The 21,782-nt window shown below is 38.9% G+C and overlaps 1 protein-coding gene across 6 annotated transcripts in view; it reads left to right on the forward strand.

Moving 5' to 3' along the window:
* The window catches only part of st3gal3b (ST3 beta-galactoside alpha-2,3-sialyltransferase 3b), a 212,856-nt gene that overhangs the window by 48,266 nt on the left and 142,808 nt on the right, over window positions 1-21,782 (forward strand). For 3 of the 6 annotated variants that reach the window (XR_009821308.1, XM_062022256.1, XM_062022255.1), the window contains 3 exons: window positions 12,315-12,377; window positions 12,766-12,807; window positions 14,328-14,370. Coding sequence is in view for 5 of the 6 variants with exons in the window: in XM_062022256.1 (XP_061878240.1) it covers window positions 12,315-12,377; window positions 12,766-12,807; window positions 14,328-14,370 (148 nt within the window). In the remaining variant the exon portion in view is untranslated. Of the gene's footprint in view, window positions 1-12,314; window positions 12,378-12,765; window positions 12,808-13,350; window positions 13,383-14,327; window positions 14,371-21,782 lie in introns of all 6 variants that reach the window. The other 3 variants (XM_062022260.1, XM_062022257.1, XM_062022259.1) reach the window with 3 other exon arrangements.

Consider the following 21,782-nt stretch of genomic DNA (forward strand, 5'->3'; position numbering starts at 1 on the left):
GATAAATGGGTTATACTTGTATAGCGCTTTTCTACTTTCAAGGTACTCAAAGCGCTTTGACAGTATTTCCACATTCACCCATTCACACACACATTCACACACTGATGGAGGGAGCTGCCATGCAAGGCGCTACCAGCACCCATCAGGAGCAAGGGTGAGGTGTCTTGCCCAAGAACACAACGGACATGACTAGGATGGTAGAAGGTGGGGATTGAACCCCAGTAACCAGCAACCCTCCGATTGCTGGCACAGCCACTCTACCAACTTCGCCACTCATTTGGAAATCACTGCATCTCATGACTCAAGTAGATTGTATCTGTTCTGTGTAAAACAAAAATATTTAGCACTTGAATGTGTTGATAATGATTACATGTGGTCTACAGTTGAGAAGGGATTCAGATAACCCCATTCCTGGGTGGCTCTTGCATTAGAAGGTGGGGGTTTAGTCATTTTGCAATGCAGTCTGCTAAAAATGATGGAAAGCGCCACCCTACTTAGCAACTGACGCTGTGGTCAAAGATGGAATTGGCACTGAACACATTTTAAGATTTTTAACACACCTCCCAATTTGTCACGTTTCGTGTGTCTGGAAAATTGTGACGAATGAGGCCATATAAATCCCTTTCCTACTATTAATGGGTATTGTGATGAAGACGGGGAGATGAAGTTGGGTGTCCATGGCAGGTGTCCAACCTTCATGTTTTACGCTTTCACGTCAATGTTCATCTATACAAGACCCTCAGTTACAGTAATATGCCAAAATGTGAATTGTGTTACTATTCGTGTTACGGTCTCTTTAAGAGAAGGCCCCCCTTTCGCCAAATGCTATCAATCATTGTATTGCAACTAGTGTTTATATTTTGGTACCGGTACCAAAATTATTTCGATACTTTTCTAAATAAAGGGCACCACAAAAAATAGCATTGTCTTTATTTTAACAAAAAAGGGGTACATTAAACATATGTTTCTTATTGCAAGTTTGTCCTTAAATAAAATAGTGAACATACAAGACAACTTGTCTTTTAGTAGTAAGTAAGCAAACAAAGGCTCCCAATTAGTCTGCTGACATATGCAGTAACATATTGTGTCATTTATCTACCTATTATTTTGTTAACATTATGAAGGACAAGTGGTAGAAAAGGAATTATTAATCTACTTGTTCATTTACTGTTAATATCTGCTTACTTTCTCTTTTAACATGTACTATCTACACTTCTGTTAAAATGTAATAATCACTTATTCTTCTGTTGTTTGGATGCTTTACATTAGTTTTGGATGATACCACAAATTTGGGTATCAATCCGATACCAAGTAGTTACAGGATCATACATTGGTCGTATTCAAAGTCCTCATGTGTCCAGGGACATATTTCCTGAGTTTATTAGACTTAGACTTAGATTTAGACTTAGACTTCCTTTTTATTGTCATTCAAATTTGAACTTTACAGTACAGATAAGAACAACATTTCGTTGCATTAGCTCATGGTAGTGCAGGATAAAAAAGCAATAAGGTGCAGATATAAATAAGTAGATTACTGTACAGATAAATATATTGTACTTTTGCATATGCATCCAGGTTTACGGATGTATGTTATATTGTCTTTATAATCCAGCGAGTTAATCCATTTTTGGGGGGCATTGAGGGGATACTTATGATGCGTTCAAGAGTCTTACGGCCTGAGGGAAGAAGCTGTTACAGAACCTGGAGGTTCTGCTTCGGAGGCTGCGGAACCTCTTTCTAGAGTCCAGCAGGGAAAACAGTCCTTGGTGGGGGTGGGAGGAGTCTCTGCAGATTTTCTGAGCCCTGGTCAGGCATGGGCTTTTTGTGATCTCCTGGATATAAATATAATGTGAATGTTTTAAAAACGGAAGATGTTGTGATGCCAAAAAATATCAACGTAATCATTGTAGTATCGACTTGGTATCATTACAGTGGATGTTAGGTGTAGATCCACCAATGGCGTTTGTTTACATTTTGATGCCAGTGAGCTACGGTGTGTAGTGAAGCATGTTTAGGTACTTTTCAGAGGCGCTATAGTACTACTAATACCGGTATACCGTACAACCCTAATCGCAACATTGAATATTGCGATAGGTCGCCATATCAATATATCGCCACGCTCGTCACAATCCATTATGAAATGTGGGATTTGTGTTGGTTTCCATTTTCCTATAGATGTTTGTCCATTTAGCTGATCAAGTGAACGGGGGATGGTAAGACGAAGTAAAGCTCTTGCATGCATTCAAAAGAAGTCCGTAGACTAGATTTGAAAAACACATCCACACAATTCAAAAGTCTAAACGGCCATGGATCGTTGCTTACTAGGAGACACATTTTCTGTCTGAAGGCTTGTGGTTCCAGATGTTTGGCCTAAAAAGGTCAAAGGTAAAAAGAAAAAAAAGGGCACATGTTGACATACTCCTGTCTTCTTCTCTGGGCAGCTGAGCCCCACTAAGAGGATCACTTGTAAATATACTTGCTCATTGACTAAAAGTGCCATTTCCCCCATAACCAATAGAGCCTATAGGGGATTATGTCCTGCTCATAATACCTTACATTCTGTATATTTACATAAATCTTCTGTGGTATTGACCCTTCTCACTGCCATATACTCACCAGTTGAGTGGATGCTTAGTAATGGGGTCTTTTTTCATGGATACATATATGAATCTATCTGATCTTGAAGCCATACCACTGCAAACTAAGAGCTTTGGGGGACAATTTTTCTTTTAATCCAAGCTTTAGCAATGAACATGGTCTTCTTTACACAAATGTAATCCAGTGTTTTTTTTTAAAAGGTAGATTTAACGCATTTTTAAAATTATTTTTATTATCATGTAGACCAGGGGTCACCAACGCGGTGCCCGCGGGCACCAGGTAGCCCGTAAGGACCAGATGAGTAGCCCGCCGGCCTGTTCTAAAAATAGCTCAAATAGCAGCACTTACCAGTGAGCTGCCTCTATTTTTTAAATTTTATTTATTTTCTAGCAAGTTGGTCTCGCTTTGCCCGACATTTTTAATTCCAAGAGAGACAAAACTCAAATACAATTTGGAAATCCAAGAAAATATTTTAAAGACTTGGTCTTCACTTGTTTAAATAAATTCATTAATTTTTTTACTTTGCTTCTTATAACTTTCAGAAAGACAATTTTAGAGAAAAAATGCAACCTTAAAAATGATTTTAGGATTTTTAAACACATATACCTTTTTACCTTTTTAAATTCCTTCCTCTTCTTTCCTGACAATTTAAATCAATGTTCAAGTAAATGTATTTTTTTTATTGTAAAGAATAATAAATACATTTTGATTTAATTCTTCATTTTAGCTTCTGTTTTTTCGACGAAGAATATTTGTGAAATATTTCTTCAAACTTATTATGATTAAAATTTCAAAAAAATTATTCTGGCAAATCTAGAAAATCTGTAGAATCAAATTTAAATCTTATTTCAAAGTCTTTTGAATTTCTTTTAAAATTTTTGTTCTGGAAAATCTAGAAGAAATAATGATTTGTCTTTGTTAGAAATATAGCTTGGTCCAATTTGTTATATATTCTAACAAAGTGTAGGTTGGATTTTAACCTATTTAATCAAAATTCTAAAATTATCTTAATCAGGAAAAATTACTAATGATGTTCCATAAATTCTTTTTTTTAAGTTTTTCTCTTTTTTTCGGTTGAATTTTGAATTTTAAAGAGTCGAAATTGAAGATAAACTGTTTCAAAATTTAATTGTCATTTTTTTCGTGTTTTCTCCTCTTTTAAACCGTTCAATTAAGTGTAAATATCATTAATTATTAATAATAACATAGAGTTAAAGGTAAATTGAGCAAATTGGCTATTTCTGGCAATTAATTTAAGTGTGTATCAAACTGGTAGCCCTTCGCATTAAGCAGTACCCAAGAAGTAGCTCTTGGTTTCAAAAAGGTTGGTGACCCCTGATGTAGACTGTTTACCTGTAGATATACAGTCGTGATCAAAAGTTTACATACACTTGTAAAAAACAATGTCACAAGTTGAAGAACTTATTCGGGTGTTACCATTTAGTGGTCAATTGTACGGAATATGTACTGTACTGTGCAATCTACTAATAAAAAATTCAATCAATCAAATTGAGTTTCCAATAATTTCTACAACTGTAATTTTTTTTGTGATAGAGTGATTGGAGATTAAAGGCCTCACCTTTTCTCCTCCAAACATATTGCTGGGTATTGTGGCCAAACAGCTCAATTTTTGTTTCATCTGACATCACATGGACGAAGATACAACCTTCTGTAGGAAAGTTCTGTGGTCAGATGTAACACAAATTGAGCTGTTTGGCCACAATACCCAGCAATATGTTTGGAGGAGAAAAGGTGAGGCCTTTTAATCCCAGGAACGCCATGCCTACCGTCAATAATGGTGGTGGTAGTATTATGCTCTGGGCCTGTTTTGCTGCCAATGGAACTGGTGCTTTAAATGCGACTATGAAAAAGGAGGATTACCTCTAAAATCATCAGCCCGGAGGTTGGGTCTTGGGCGCAGTTGGGTGTTCCAACAGGACAATGACCCCAAACTGGAGATGTCCGATAATGGCTTTTTTGCCGATATCCGATATTCCGATATTGTCCAACTCTTAATTACCGATTCCGATATCAACCGATACGATATATACAGTCATGGAATTAACACATTATTATGCCTAATTTTGTTGTGATGCCCCGCTGGATGCATTAAACAATGTAACAAGGTTTTCCAAAATAAATCAACTTCAGTTATGGAACAAAATGCCAACATGGCACTAACATATTTATTATTGAAGTCACAAAGTGCATAATTTTTTTTAACACTCCTCAAAACAGCAGCTTGGAATTTGGGACATGCTCTCCCTGAGAGAGCATGAGGAGGTTGAGGTGGGCGGGGTTGAGGTGTGGGGGCGGCGGTAGCGGGGGTGTGTATATTGTAGCGTCCCGGAAGAGTTAGTGCTGCAAGGGGTTCTGGGTGTTTGTTCTGTTGTGTTTGTTGTGTTACGGTGCGGATGTTCTCCCAAAATGTGTTTGTCATTCTTGTTTGGTGTGGGTTCACAGTGTGGCGCATATTTGTAACAGTGTTAAAGTTGTTTATATGGCTACCCTCAGTGTGACCTGTATGGTTGTTGACCAAGTATGCATTGCATTCACTTGTGTGTGTGAAAAGCCGTAGGTATTATGTGATTGGGCCGGAACGCAAAGGCAGTGCCTTTAAGGTTTATTGGTGCTCTGTACGTGTACCACTCCGTACAGCGGCGTTTTAAAAAGTCATACATTTTACTTTTTGATACCGATAATTTCCGATATTACATTTTAAAGCATTTATTGGCCGATAATATACGGCAGTCCGATGTTATCGGACATCTCTACCCCAAACACACGTCAAAAGTGGTAAAGGAATGGCTAAATCAGGCTAGAATTAAGGTTTTAGAATGGCCTTCCCAAAGTCCTGACTTAAACGGGTGGACAATGCTGAAGAAACAAGTCCATGTCAGAAAACCAACAAATTTAGCTGAACTGCACCAATTTTGTCAAAAGGAGTGGTCAAAAATTCAAGCAGAAGCTTGTGGATGGCTACCAAAAGTGCCTTATTGCAGTGAAACTTGCCTAGGGACATGTAAGCAAATATTAACATTGTTGTATGTATACTTTTGACCCAGCAGATTTGGTCACATTTTCAGTAGACTCATAATAAATTCATAAAACAACCAAACTTCATGAATGTTTTTTGTGACCAACAAAGTATGTGCTCCAATCACTCTATCACAAAAAAATAAGAGTTCTAGAAATGATTGGAAACTCAAGACAGCCATGACATTATGTTCTTTACAAGTGTATGTAAACTTTTGATCGCGATTGTAGATCAGTGCTTGAACTCTATTCTTCTTCTCTGTTAATCTTACATTTCTCTTTGCACAAGTATGTCGGTAGCAGTTTTTGAAAAGTACTTTTTCCTATGCCCAACTTGCCCAAGGCTTGCAGCCTCAAAGAATGCGGACTAAGCCAATGGGACTGCTGCCAGTCCTTGGCTGCATGAGTGAACGTTAAGACTCCTGTTCCTACCGTCCACTCTCCCTGTTCCTCAGACAAAATATATCAAAACACCTTTTTTCTACACGCCCAATTTAGTCATATCAGAATTCTTCCGCTCTCCATTGACGTGGCCAAAAAATGTTTTGGCTTTGTGCTTTATTATTCATTCAAGTCTGAAATCACATGGACGCCTGCATGGTCATGTGCAAATAAATTCAAAAGGCCTACTGTCAAAACATTTTTGTTAAGTTTTCCAGTGCTGTAGGGCAGGTTGCCTGCCTTCTTTAGAGAGAACATTTTGTGTGAGTGTAATAAGACTAATTTTAATGTAATTTAATATGAGTAGCTTATTCATTATGTTAAACAGAGTTTAGCAATAGTCTTTGTTTGTTTTGTGCTTTGGAATCCTACCCTTTGAGTCATACCCTATCTAGTGTTACTATGTGAAATAAATGGGTGACGGCTTGTATGGCGCCTGTTCTAGCCAGTATAAACGTTCAAATGGAACACTATCAAACGTTCCTATTGGCTTGTAAAATCTAGATTGGGGTTTTAAAGTCTATTTTCCTGGGGGGCATTGGAAGTAGGTGCTGAGCCACATTAAATATTTACTTCAAAATCATGTTTTAGCCACGTGACTATATTTAACTACTTTAACCAGCAGCTATAGTACCCGGAGCTGTGGTAGGCATGATAAATGTACAATTTTAATATTCTTTGTTTTGTGCTTTGAGTCCTACCCTATCTAGTGTTGCTATGTTAAATAGATGGGTGACAGCTTGTATGGCGCCTGTTCTAGCCAGTATAAACGTTCAAACGGAACACTATGAAACGTTCCTATTGGCTTGTAAAATCTAGATCGGGGTTTTAAAGTCTGTTTATCTGGGGGGCATTGGAAATAGATGCTGAGCCACATTAAATATTTACCTCAAAATCATGTTTTAGCCACGTGACTACATTTGTTAACTATTTCGACCAGCAGCCATAGTGACCCTGAGCTGTGGTAGGCATTATAAATGTACAATTTTAATATTCTTTGTTTGATTTGTGCTTTTACTTCTACCCTATCTAGTGTTGCTATGTTAAATAGATGGGTGACTGCTTGTATAGCGCCTGTTTTAGCCAGTATAAACGTTCAAACGGAACACTATAAAACGTTCCTATTGGCTTGTAAAATCTAGATCGGGGTTTTAAAGTCTTATTTATCTGGGGGGCATTGGAAGTAGGGGCTGGGCCACATTAAAATATTTACTTCAAAATGACTACATTTGTTAACCAATTTGACCAGCAGTTGAGCTGTGGTAGACCTTAAGGCAGGGGTGGGCAATTAATTTTTACCGGGGGCCGCATGAGCAACCCGAGCACTGCTGGAGGGCCACATCGACAATATTTCAATTAAATTTTGCTCAATACTATTTTTGATATATACCGTAAAATAAATAATAATAATAATAATAATTATACTTTCATTTAACCTAACTTAACTTTATACCAAAAGCACTGCTTTGGAAATCATTTGTACCCCTTTCAGGGATCACATTTAGTTCCCCTTAAACATCCTCATGTTGCACAATGAAATGTAAGCATAGGATGAAGTGTGCATTCCTGTAACTTTCTCTAGTAACAGCATTCCATGATTAATATAAATAAATGAACATTAATAATAAATGACAGTAAAATAAGCACACGTATGACTGAGAAGTCATAGTGTAACTTTGTGTGGTGTTTGAGTTGTCCGACTTTTTGTGTGGCCATAAACGCACCAGTGGTTTAGTGGGATGCGTGTTAGTGACAGATGACAAGTTGGTTTTGGCCTGGTTTGTACGGCAGAAAATGACTAGTTTTTCGAGATAGGAGTGTTTTACTCATGTTTTTGGTGTGGTTATGGCCAAATATAAACAGTTTTGCTCAATAAAGTGATCAATATAATTCGTGGCCTCGAAGCATCTCGATAGACGTTACAATAATTGAACGGTGTTGACGAACACTATCACTCAAAGTTGCATTGCAAAATTACACAGAATAAATGTTTGTTTTGTTTAGAATTCAGATGGGATTTGATTAGGTGCGCGGCATATACAGTATTTGCTGTGCGCAGAGGACGCTTGAGCAGTGCGCAATTGCGCAGGCGCGCACCTTAGAGGGAACGTTGCTCGACAGTCCATGTCTTGTTGAAAACACGCCATTTGTCATCAACTTTTCTCTTTTTAGCGTCTCGGGTGTAAACCCTGCATCACTTGTCGCTGTGCACCTTCATTCACAGGTTACACACGGACATACGCCCATAAATAACACTTTTCAAAATAAAAGCAGCACAGTTGTATTGCGCGCACGACATAGATGTTTTTTCAACTTTAGTTTGTAATTTGTGATTGCAGCTGTTCACATTCACTCACAATCACACACGCGCATACGTCCACGCGGAAGTAATACAAATAACGCTTTTCAAAACAAAAGCAGCACCATTGTATTTCACACTTGACATAGATACTTTTTAAAATGTATTTTGTAATTTATGACTGGTCTCAGGCGGGCCGGACAGGGACGCACAAAGGGCTGGATGTGGCCCGCGGGCTGCAGAATGCCCAGGTCTGGCTTAAAGGCCTACTGAAATGAATTTTTTTTTATTTAAACGGGGATAGCAGATCTATTCTATGTGTCATACTTGATCATTTCGCGATATTGCCATATTTTTGCTGAAAGGATTTGGTATAGAACAACGACGATAAAGATTGCAACTTTTGGTATCTGATAAAAAAAAAAAGGCTTGCTCCTACCGGAAGTAGCGTGACGTAGTCAGTTGAACATATACGCAAAGTTCCCTATTGTTTACAATGATGGCCGCATGAAGTGAGAGAGATTCGGACCGAGAAAGCGACAATTTCCCCATTAATTTGAGCGAGGATGAAAGATTTGTGGATGAGTAAAGTGCAAGTGAAGGACTAGTGGGGAGTTGAAGCGATTCAGATAGGGAAGATGCTGTGAGAGCCGGGGGTGACCTGATATTCAGCTGGGAATGACTACAACAGTAAATAAACACAAGACATATATATACTCTATTAGCCACAACACAACCAGGCTTATATTTAACATGCCACAAATTAATCCTGCATAAAAACACCTGCGTGTTTGTTATGCTAGCTCCTAGCTCCTCTGCTAGCTCCTAGCTCCATAGAACACGCCAATACAATTCAAACACCTGATCAACACACACAATCACTCAGCCCAAAAGACCGTTCACCTAACCCAAGGTTCATAAAGCTTATATATTTTTAAAAAGTTACGTACGTGACGCGCACATACGGTCAAGCTATCTAATGTTTAGCAGCCAAGGCTGCATACTCACGGTACCTGATATTCAGCTGGGAATGACTACAACAGTAAATAAACACAAGACATATATATACTCTATTAGCCACAACACAACCAGGCTTATATTTAATATGCCACAAATTAATCCTGCATAATAACACCTGCGTGTTTGTTATGCTAGCTCCTAGCTCCTCTGCTAGCTCCTAGCTCCATAGAACACGCCAATACAATTCAAACACCTGATCAACACACACAATCACTTAGCCCAAAAGACCGTTCACCTAACCCAAGGTTCATAAAGCTTTTATATTTTTAAAAAGTTACGTACGTGACGCGCACGTACGGTACGGTACGTGTTATGCTAGCTCCTAGCTCCTATGCTAGCTCCTAGCTCCATAGAACACGCCAATACAATTCAAACACCTGATCAACACACACAATCACTCAGCCCAAAAGACCGTTCACCTAACCCAAGGTTCATAAAGCTTATATATTTTTAAAAAGTTACGTACGTGACGCGCACGTACGGTACGGTACGTGTTATGCTAGCTCCTAGCTCCTATGCTAGCTCCTAGCTCCATAGAACACGCCAATACAATTCAAACACCTGATCAACACACACAATCACTCAGCCCAAAAGACCGTTCACCTAACCCAAGGTTCATAAAGCTTATATATTTAAAAAAAGTTACGTACATACGCAAAAAAAAGTTGCGCACATACGGTCAAGCGATCAAATGTTTAGAAGCCAAAGCTGCATACTCACAGTAGCACGTCTGCGTCTTTGTCATCCAAATCAAAGTAATCCTGGTAAGAGTCTGTGTTGTCCCAGTTCTCTACAGGCGTCTGTGTATCGAAGTCAAAAGTCCTCCTGGTTAGAGTCTCTGTTATCCGAGTTCTTCCATCTTGACTGCATCTTTCGGGAATGTAAACAAAGAAGCGCCGGCTGTGTACTGTTGTGGCTGACTATGTTCGAAAAATACGTCCATTTCGCACCGACAACTTTCTTCTTTGCTTGCTCAGCTTCCTTCTCCATAATGCAATGAACATGATTGAAACAGATTCACGAACACAGATGTGCAGAATACTGTGGAATTATGAAATGAAAACAGAGCTTTTTCGTATTGGCTTCAATGTGGAAGGCATACCCGTGTTCGCCGGTCTACGTCACGCGCATACGTCATCCTCAGAGGCGTTTCGAACCGGAAGTTTAGCGGCAAATTTAAAATGTCACTTTATAAGTTAACCCGGCCGTATTGGCATGTGTTATAATGTTAAGATTTAATCATTGATATATAAACTATCAGACTGCGTGGTCGCTAGTAGTGGGTTTCAGTAGGCCTTTAAGGCATTATAAATGTAAAATTAAATTTGGCACTGCTCTAAGTTCCCCAGGAAAAAGTTCCCCTTGCTCATAGGAATTTGCTGTTCGTGTTGCCCAATTTGTTGGTGGTTTTGTATTTTTTGTGTTTGCACCCTCGTTGTAGTTATCAAGTTTGATTCAAAATTGCAAGGACATATTTCACTCTTAACCATCTAGGGTGCATGAGCCGCAATTACACTAAACAAGTTCATTAGAGGGCCAAAAAAATGAGCCTACGGCCGTCAATGTTTGAGCCACCCGACCTATATGCACCTTTTTGAATGAAAAAACACAAAATTATTCAGAAGGCATTTGTTCTCCCGTTCTTAGTGTATGTAAGGTCAGTGAGCTTGATAACTGTGCAAAGAGCCAGCTGCAATACATTTAGTTTTCTCCATTCGGGATTGTTTTAATTTATCCAATGGTGCTCATTACGGGTGTCAAATCAATTTTCGATTGAATCACGATTCTTATTTCTAACTATTCTTAATCAATTAAAAAAAAAAAAAAAGAATCCTACATTTCTCTTTTGTAAAGCAATTCTGTACAGCAGGTATGGGCATCTACACCAACAATATGATTTGCCTGAGTCTTGCTGCCTTATTTGTATTTTACTTTATTAAATGTGTGGGTAGCATTCTGTTTTCTTTTAAGTCATACAACAATTCATGAGAGCTGCTTGTCTATTTTATGGAGGAAAGTACAGTAGTTAATCATAGAACTGGCATTCAATGTTTAAGAAAGAAAAAAAAAAAGTATTGATTTTGAATCGTGAATTGGTTTGAATAGAGAATACATTTTGGATCGAATCGTTAACCCCAAAGTTACACATTTACAGTTTCAGCAACAGATCTACAGTAGTGAGTAATTAACTACAGTACATGAATTTGATCTCCTCGAAACGGTTTATTTTTCTTTTAACTTAGTTTTGTACTTTGGTCAACATTCAAAACAAAAAACGTCCCCAGGGCGAATCTCAAGGCTGACATTAAGGATACCAGATACCCGGCTCGTATTCTGTTCTTGTCCCTTCAATGTGAAAGACGTACCTGGAGCATCAAATCACATGCTCTCACCGTCTCAATAACGGTTTGTTTCCACAGTCGGGTTGCTAAGTGTTTGACGCACACACACACCGTGTTGTTGTGTGGTATGCAATGCAATTAGATTGGATTTACTGCACTTGTATTTGCTTTGGGGTGTTAAAGCTTGACAATTTTAATGTGACATGACCGTAAAATTGGACTAATCAGTTTACTAATTTATTGCGGTACCGTTGACAAACTTTATAGTATTCTATTCACCTAGTAGCATGTTTTCGGAAAGGGGTAATGTAACAGCCCTATGAGACATGCCCACACAGTCGGTAAATGAATAAGTGACTCTACACCCCTTGGGGACCTCTTGTCACATAAGACTGGACAATTATTTCCTCTGTTGTAGGGTTACTTGGGTAGGTACTATGGGTCCTCTTTCTGTCTTCACTTTGAATGTGTGCATCTGTTTTTTTTGCATTAGTCTTTGTTGTGCGGTTGAAATGGTTGCTCTTACAGTTCTACACCAGTAATGATTTTCCAGTGTCTTAACCCACTTTTATTTTCAGAGCTTGATGCTGATGTGGCAACAGTAGTCCCGACTAAAGGGACTGAAGTGAAAAGAATTGCAGGTAGTGGGCCTGCGATCGCCCATTTAATAAACTGACTGTCTAACTATGGGCAGCTAGGTCGTGGTGGTTGATTTTTTTCATGGAATACAAATCACTTCTAACTGATCAGCTTTGGCTTTATCACTTTCATCTATCTCCCTTTCATTTTCCTAATGCGTGTGTTGTGTTCGCTCCATCTTCATGGGTGACGCTGCATTAATAACCTAAGCGCAGTGAGGGTTTTTTCTAGATTTAGTGGCTTTCATTTGGCTTCAGTGTTTGAATGAGTAATGCCACGCTCATAATTCAATCTACTTGGAGTAAATGTACTAATCAGTCTTTTCCTCGTCATCCTCATGTGCCTTCAGACTGGCCTCAAATGTGCCTAACTGACCCTTTTGTGTTTCAGAGCTGGAATCAGATACCTCCGTGGGACTAATTGTAGGCTCAGGTACATCTGCAGCTCTACCAAGTGAAACCCTTACCCCTCCTTACCGTTCCTCCCCCATTCGAGATTAGATTGACATAAAACAACCTAGTCAAACAGGTGGGAAAATACCTCAGAAAATATGTTTAAGATTACACGCATAACAAGATTAAATGTATATTTTTTTTGTAAATCCCACCCAGTGAAAGGAAGTATGTTCTATGGCAAACGTCCCCTTATCAGTTGCATTGTGATGCAACACTGCCCTCTGCTGTCCTTATCGGATAACTGTAAAATGCAGTCTTTAATCAAATGCTTGCGCAGTCTCTATATTCGATTTTAGATACTCTTTATTTGGAAGTCCACTGCTTTTATTCTGCCTAAAGCAATGTCTGGGGGACCTCACCCTGCGTTATGTTTCTCCACAGAAACATATCGTCCATACACTCATATTTGTCCTCCTTGCTGCTTTGGTAAATGTCCTCATCCTCCAGGGCATTGCTTGGACCCGTCCTTAATGAGCTGCCATGCATTCCCATTTTGCTTGTCTTTATCTTTCTCCTTTAGCTCCTCTGTGAAGACGAGCTCAACAACCGCAGGCATAACTCTGCTCTTTCTACTTCCAAGTTCCCACTAACGCTTACCTTTTGATAAACCTGGTCTCCTCTTGTACTCTGTGGTCTCTGCATTGAACCGAACCGAAACTATATATGCTGTAGAATTCTAACCATCGCTAGAAGCTATAGGATTATAATATGTCACATCAATATTTTTGTATGCACTACGCAGGTCAGTTATACATTTTATTCTGATACTAACTGCACTAGTACAAATTTACAATTTGGATTAGAGTTTGGATCAGAAGCTTGTTTTTGTTCAGCATCGCTTATGGTACATATACAGTATCATAAACAATTGGTCAATGCCCGCTGGGATACATTGTGGCTGTCTAAGATCATGTATCTCTCTCTAGTTCTCGTCATTTCATAAATATAGCGTGTCCAGGAAATGTATCCACACTATAACATTGATTTTTCCTTTTCTTATTAGTATTTTTAGACTTAACCAATTGTGAATGGTAATGGAAGCCATTAATCCTACAAGATATTGGAAACTTCAGTAGTGAAATAATACCTGATTATATTGCATCTTCTCGTCATGTAATGGCCTTCATTTTATTCAAAGTGTAAATACATTTTTGGGCACTGCTGTATTTAACATGGTTGTGTTCTGTCTTCTAAATGGCTTTACCCTCCTCAACTCCATAGCAGGCACCTATTGGCCGCCGATTTGGTTGTCCATAGGTGATCGCTAACTGTTATCCTCACTTTATTTTAGACTCAACAGATCATTTTGTCTGGCTTCACCTTAACCTTGCTTGTTTGTCTTAACCCTTAAATTCCAGTTCTTTCTACATGTAAAAATAACTACAGCAACAATGTGTTAACTCACAAACAAACAAGTGTTAACTAACCCCAACATCTGATGTTATACTTTTATTTGAGCTCAAATCTACTAAACTAATTTTTGTTTTTCTCTTTCAGTGTATGATAATCAGGGCTTTTTGCTGCAGCTAGACACAAAGTTGTGAGTATGTTTTTTGTATTTATTATTGCAACACATCCTGCACATTTGACTAGCAAGCTGTCACATCAAACTTTATGTATATAGCTTTTTTCCATACACAGCCAAGTGGCAAACAGAAAGTGTTGTACACAAAAAATAAAAGAATTGAAGAAAGCGCACACTGCACTGTTGACATTAACAAAAAAAGCAAAAAAAAACGTGGCATTGTACTGAGGATTTGAAGAAAAATGCCACCTTTGTGGTGTCTACACTGGAAAATAACTAAAATTAAGGCCATCTAAAAATAGTACGTAATATATGAGTAATGTATGTACAAAAATATATAGATAAAATATCTAAATAATAAATTAATAAAAACGTAACATTGAGAGAATAATAGTAGTCCTATTAATAATTAAGATAGAAAACAACACAGTAAATAATTAAAAACATAGTTTAACATGATCAGTAAAAAGCCTGATTAAAAAGGTGTGTCTTTAACCTTTTTAAAAAATATCAACACTAGCAGGCTGTTTCACAGGTGTGGAACGTAGTGGCTAAATGCCGCCTCACCGTGGGTCTTTGTTCTGGTATTTGCTCAAAATAAAAGGCTGGTGCAAGAGGATCTCAGGGTCCCCGAGGGTTGATACGGTAAAAGCAGGTCTGCTAATTAAGAAGGTGCAAGGCCATTAAGACATTTAACAACTCATATTAGAACTTTAAAATCGACCCTGAAGTGGACAGGTAGTCAATGTAGCGACTTTAAAACTGGTGTAATGTGTTCCCGCCCTCTGGTCCTCGTCAGAGTTTTGTAATATTTGTAGAGTTCTGATATTCTTTTTGGGAAGGCCAGAGAGCAAAACATTACAATAGTCTTAAACGACAGAAAATTACGGCATGTTAAAGGCCTACGAAGTTGTTAGAGTGGCCGTGCCAGCAATCGGAGGGTTGCTGGTTACTGGGGTTCAATCCCCACGTTCTACCATCCTAGTCACGTCCGTTGTGTCCTTGGGCAAGACACTTCACCCTTGCTCCTAATGGCTGCTGGTTAGCGCCTTGCATGGCAGCTCCCGCCATCAGTGTGTGAATGGGTGAATGTGGAAATACTGTCAAAGCGCTTTGAGTACCTTGAAGGTAGAAAAGCGCTATACAAGTATAACCCATTTATCATTTATTTATTTACTGAAACCCACTACCACCGACCACGCAGTCTGATAGTATATATATCAATGATGAAATCTTAACATTGCAACACATGCCAATACGGCCGGGTTAACTTATAAAGTGCAATTTTAAATTTCCCGCTAAACTTCCGGTTAAAAACGCCTTTGGATGATGACGTATGCGCGTGACGTAGCCAGTGAAACAGAAGTATCGGTACCCCATTGAATCCAATACAAAATAGCTCTGTTTTCATTTCATAATTCCACAGTATTCTGGACATCTGTGTTGGTGAATATTTTGCAATTTGTTTAATGAACAATGAAGACTGCAAAGAAGAAAGTTGTAGGTGGGATCGGTGTATTAGCGGCGGACTACAGCAACACAACCAGGAAGACAGAGATGGATAGCAGACGCGTTAGCCGCCGAACTCACCTTAACTTCCTCCGTCTCGCCGACCGCATCTGTGATCGGGTGAAGTCCTTCGTCGCAGCTTCGATCGCTGGAACGCAGGTGAGCACGGGTGTTGATGAGCAGATGATGGCTGGCTGGCGTAGGTGGATAGCTGTTTTTAGCATAGCTCTGTGATGTACGGTTGCTAAGTTAGCTTCAATGGCGTCGTTAGCAACAACATTGTTAACCTTCGCCAGGCTGGAAAGCATTAACCGTGTATTTACAGGTCCATGGTTTAATAGTATTGTTGATCTTCCGTCTATCCTTCCAGTCAGGGATTTATTTATTTTGTTTCTATATGCAGTTAAGCACAATGCTATCACGTTAGCTCCGTAGCTAAAGTGTTTTGTCGATGTATTGTCGTGGAGATAAAAGTCACTGTGAATGTCCATTTCGCGTTCTCGACTCTCATTTTCAAGAGGATATAGTATCCGAGGTGGTTTAAAATACAAATCCGTGATCCACAATAGAAAAAAGAGAGAGTGTGGAATCCAATGTGCCAGCCTGTACCTAAGTTACGGTCAGAGCGAAAAAAGATATGTCTTGCACTGCATTCTAGTCATTCACTCTAACGTTCCTCATCCACGAATCTTTCATCCTCGCTCAAATTAATGGGGTAATTGTCGCTTTCTCGGTCCGAATCGCTCTAGCTGCATTGTAAACAATAGGAAAATGTGAGTAGCTGTTCAATTGACTACGTCACGCTACTTCCGGTAGGGGCAAGGCTTTTTTTTTTATCAGATACCAAAAGTTGCGATCTTTATCGTCGTTGTTCTCTACTAAATCCTTTCAGCAAAAATATGGCAAAATCGCGAAATGATCAAATATGACACATAGAATGGATCTGCTATCCCCGTTTAAATAAAACAAATTCATTTCAGTAGGCCTTTAAGATGATAAACTATTTTTGTAATATTTTTATTACGTGGGTTAAAAGTCAGCTCAAAGTCAAAAATCACACCCAGATTTTTTGTAGATTGTTTAAAATCTTGTAATTTGGGGATATATGAAAATGTCATATCACGTTTATCATTATCGCGGTATTGTTGAATGTACTCAAAGTACTTATACTGTACATACACTGAAATTATTTGACCGTTACTTTAAAAAAAATAAAATAAAGTGACATACTTAAAGAAAAGCCACTATTTTGCATGTTTTGTATTTCTTATGCTTCCCTGATAGTGTTTTAGTCTCAGTATTTTATCTGTTTTAGAAACTAAGCTTTTTGTGTTTTAAATATTGGTTTGTACTGTAGCTCTTTAAGATGTATTTAAGTGAAAAGTGATGAACGAATTAAAATATATTATTTCTGGCGGGTGTAGTGGCGTCCTACTCTGTTCAGAGGTCCTTGAATGCACCGTGTAAACACCTTAGTCTCATATTCTTCTCAGTATAGAACAATCACTCTGTTCTTGTAAGTTCAATGTGCGCAATTGAATATCTTAGTTGCTCGAACAGCACTGTTTATGCAAATTTAGATGGGGTTATGTCGTTTCTTAATGGAGAAGGTTTGTAATGACTTTTGTTTTCATGTTAGCATTTAAGATAGGGAGCTGCAGTGGCTTGTCCAGACTTTTTTTTCCCTCAGGGGTGGCAACCATAAAACAATCAGTCTAGCCTAGGGTCAGCTGTAGCTGCTTTAGTAGTTTGCCATGGTTACCACCACCAAGTACAGAGTGAATCTTCTTGTAAGACGATGGCTGACATTAAACAATATTGAAAAGTATTGAGCTATTACAGTACATTAGACAACATGCAACAGTTGGCGCAAAATACAAACACAGTGTCAAATTTCCTCTTGTAGCTGTAACCTCTTGTAACATTCCTAAACCTCTAGACGAGGTCCTCATTCAAATCCACTCTTTCCATTGCTGGCAACAGAATAATAAAAATATTACACAGTATGCCCTTTAAGAGTATTTGCACAACAAATAAATGACCTGGACTGAGTAGAACTGGAATCACGGTGGAATAACAAGATGGTGGGACTGATATAACGTTCAAAACAAATGAATCTTGTGTGGGCAGGCATATGTACATTGTAAACACGCTTGTGTAAAAAAAAATATTGTAACTAAAATGACTTACGTTAGGTGAAGGACCACGGGCTCATCATTGATCATCAGCTATCAAAAAAGAATGCTGGCCACCCGGATATGTGTGCATGCCTGCCACTACAATATGAAGTATAAACGATAAAACATTGAATAATATTATATGTGCAACATTCCTACCTTGTTTACTCCCCTTACAATCTTGTTAAAGTTTTGTAATCCATCAGAAACATCTAGCCAATCATCCATATTCTATCCATGTCCCTCAAGCAACTAAAATGTGTCAAACATGTCAATGTATGGAGTGTTTTGCATATTACCCATCAGGCCTTGTAAATGGGTTAAATGGGTGTGTTTTTTAATTGTGTGTGGTCCTATACCTTTTTTTATAATGTTCACATAGTTCAGTGGGCAATTTGTGTGTTTTTTTAATGACACTTTAAAGGCCTACTGAAATGAATTTTTTTTAGTTAAACGGGAATAGCAGATCCATTCTATGTGTCATACTTGATCATTTCGCGATATTGCAATATTTTTGCTGAAAGGATTTAGTATAGAACAACGACGATAAAGATCGCAACTTTTAGTATCTGATAAAAACAACCTTTGCCCCTACTGGAAGTAGCGTGACGTCACAGGACGTAGGATTCCTCACAATTCCTCGTTGTTTACAATGGAGCGAGAGACATTCGGACCGAGAAAGCGACGATTACCCCATTAATTTGAGCGAGGATGAAAGATTTGTGGATGAGGAACACGTTAGAGTGCTAGAATGCAGTGCAAGACATATCTTTTTTCGCTCTGACCGTAACTTAGGTACAAGCTGGCTCATTGGATTCCACACTCTCTCCTTTTTCTATTCTGGATCACGGATTTGTATTTTAAACCACCTCGGATACTATATCCTCTTGAAAATGAGAGTCGAGAATGCGAAATGGACATTCACAGTGACTTTTATCTCCACGACAATACATCGACGAAACACTTTAGCTACGGAGCTAACGTGATAGCATCAGGCTAAAATGCAGATAGAAACAAAATTTAAAAAAACCCTGACTGGAAGGATAGACAGAAGATCAACAATACTATTAAACCATGAACATGTAAATACACGGTTAATAATTTTCAGCTTGGCGAAGCTAAAAAAAAATAGAAGCTAACTTAGCTACGGAGCGGCGGCGGGCGTCGTAGCTTTCGACGACACCCCGGCCGCCATCAGAGTCGGCAAGAAACATATATTTCCCCAAAGTTACTTACGTGACATGCACATATCGACACGCACGTACGGGCAAGCGATCAAATGTTTGGAAGCCAAAGCTGTACTCACCGTAGTGCGTCTGCTATCCAGCTCAAACACAACCTCCTGGTGTTGCTTTAGTCCGCCGCTAATACACCGATCGCACCTACAACTTTCTTATTTGCAGTCTCTATTGTCCATTAAACAAATTGCAAAAGATTCACCAATACAGATGTCCAGAATACTGTGGAATTTTGTCGAAGAAAACAGCTTTGTGTATTGTGTCCAATAGGGTCCAAACACTTCCGTTGACCTCGTGACGTCACGCGCATACGTCATCCTCCAAAGGCGTTTTGAACCGGAAGTTTAGCGGGAAATTTAAAATTGCACTTTATAAGTTAACCCGGCCGTATTGGCATGTGTTGCAATGTTAAGATTTCATCATTGATATATAAACTATCAGACTGCGTGGTCGGTAGTAGTGGGTTTCAGTAGACCTTTAACGTGGTTTTTAATGAATTGGACCATGAATTAGACAGCTTTTCCAAATTAGGACCTATATAATTAGTCTGTGCAAATTGATATTGTGTAATGTACGTGGTCAATACTAATCACTGTGGATCTTACTCTTTGGGTGGCAATTCAAATTACAGAATCTCCTTATTCACTTTTTATGAATAAACTTGGGACAATTGGGCGGGAGGGGGGTAATTAAGCAATTATTTGGCGTACCACTTGAGCAGGGGTGTCAAACTAATTTTAGCTCAGGGGCCGCGTGGAAGAAAATTTGTGCACACACAAACTAAAAAATAAAGAAAACTTCAGATAGTTTTTTTTGTCTTACTTTGGCCAAAAATAGAACAAACACATTCTGAAAATATTACAATAAAAATATAGAAAAAAATACCGGCAGCGGTAAATTTTAGATCCATGAAGGAAAGAAGAAAGTGAATGAATGTTTATAACTGAATACATTTACATATGCATAAAAATGTGTTTTCTTTTGTATTGTCTTAGTGAATTAAGTAACGTCTATGACAACCTTTTTCCAAAACACAATATAGAATGCAGAGGTGGGTAGTAACACGCTACATTTACTCCGTTACATCTACTTGAGTAACTTTTGGGATAAATTGTACTTCTAAGAGTAGTTTTAATGCAACATACTTTTACTTTTACTTGAGTATATTTATAGAGAAAAAACGTTACTTTTACTCCGCTCCATTTATCTACATTCAGCTCGCTACTCGCTACTGATTTTTATCGATCTGTTAATGCACGCTTTGTTTGTTTTGGTTTGTCAGACAGACCTTCAAAGTAGGATCTATCGCATACCTGCCTTTCACCAATCAAATACAGTCACTGGTGACGTTTGACTCCGTTTCACCAATCAAATGCAGTCACTGGTGACGTTTGACTCCGTTTCACCAATCAAATGCAGTCACTGGTGACGTTTGACTCCGTTTCACCAATCAAGTGCAGTCACTGGTGACGTTTGACTCCGTTTCACCAATCAAATGCAGTCACTGGTGACGTTTGACTCCGTTTCACTAATCAAATACAGTCACCGGTGACGTTTGACTCCGTTTCACCAATCAAATACAGTCACCGGTGACGTTTGACTCCGTTTCACCAATCAATTACAGTCACTGGTGACGTTTGACTCCGTTTCACCAATCAAATGCAGTCACTGGTGACGTTTGACTCTGTTTCACCAATCAAATACAGTCACTGGTGACGTTTGACTCCGTTTCACCAATCAAATACAGTCACTGGTGACGTTTGACTCCGTTTCACCAATCAAATGCAGTCACTGGTGACGTTTGACTCTGTTTCACCAATCAAATACAGTCACTGGTGACGTTTGACTCCGTTTCACCAATCAAGTGCAGTCACTGGTGACGTTTGACTCCGTTTCACCAATCAAATGCAGTCACTGGTGACGTTTGACTCCGTTTCACCAATCAAATGCAGTCACTGGTGACGTTTGACTCCGTTTCACCAATCAAATGCAGTCACCGGTGACGTTTGACTCCGTTTCACCAATCAAATGCAGTCACTGGTGACGTTTGACTCCGTTTCACCAATCAAATACAGTCACTGGTGACGTTTGACTCTGTTTCACCAATCAAATACAGTCACTGGTGACGTTTGACTCCGTTTCACCAATCAAATGCAGTCACTGGTGACGTTTGACTCCGTTTCACCAATCAAACAGAGCCAGGCGGTCACATGATTAACAAGATTAAGCTTACATGAACTCAACGTAAAATTTGAGGAAGCACATCGCGGTAAGTAACGTTAGTAGATATTTTGGCTGTCACTGTAGGCTGATGTTAGCTTCCCTGCTATAAATCACTGTCAAATGTACATCGTGTGGGGACATTTATTAACGCACTGCAGCCTCAGACGCACACACACACACACACACACACACACACACACACACACACACACACACACACACACACACACACACACACACACACACACACACACACACACACACACACACACACACACAC

This window comes from Entelurus aequoreus, linkage group LG16 (genome assembly GCF_033978785.1).
Source record: "Entelurus aequoreus isolate RoL-2023_Sb linkage group LG16, RoL_Eaeq_v1.1, whole genome shotgun sequence".
Lineage (NCBI taxonomy): Eukaryota > Metazoa > Chordata > Actinopteri > Syngnathiformes > Syngnathidae > Entelurus > Entelurus aequoreus.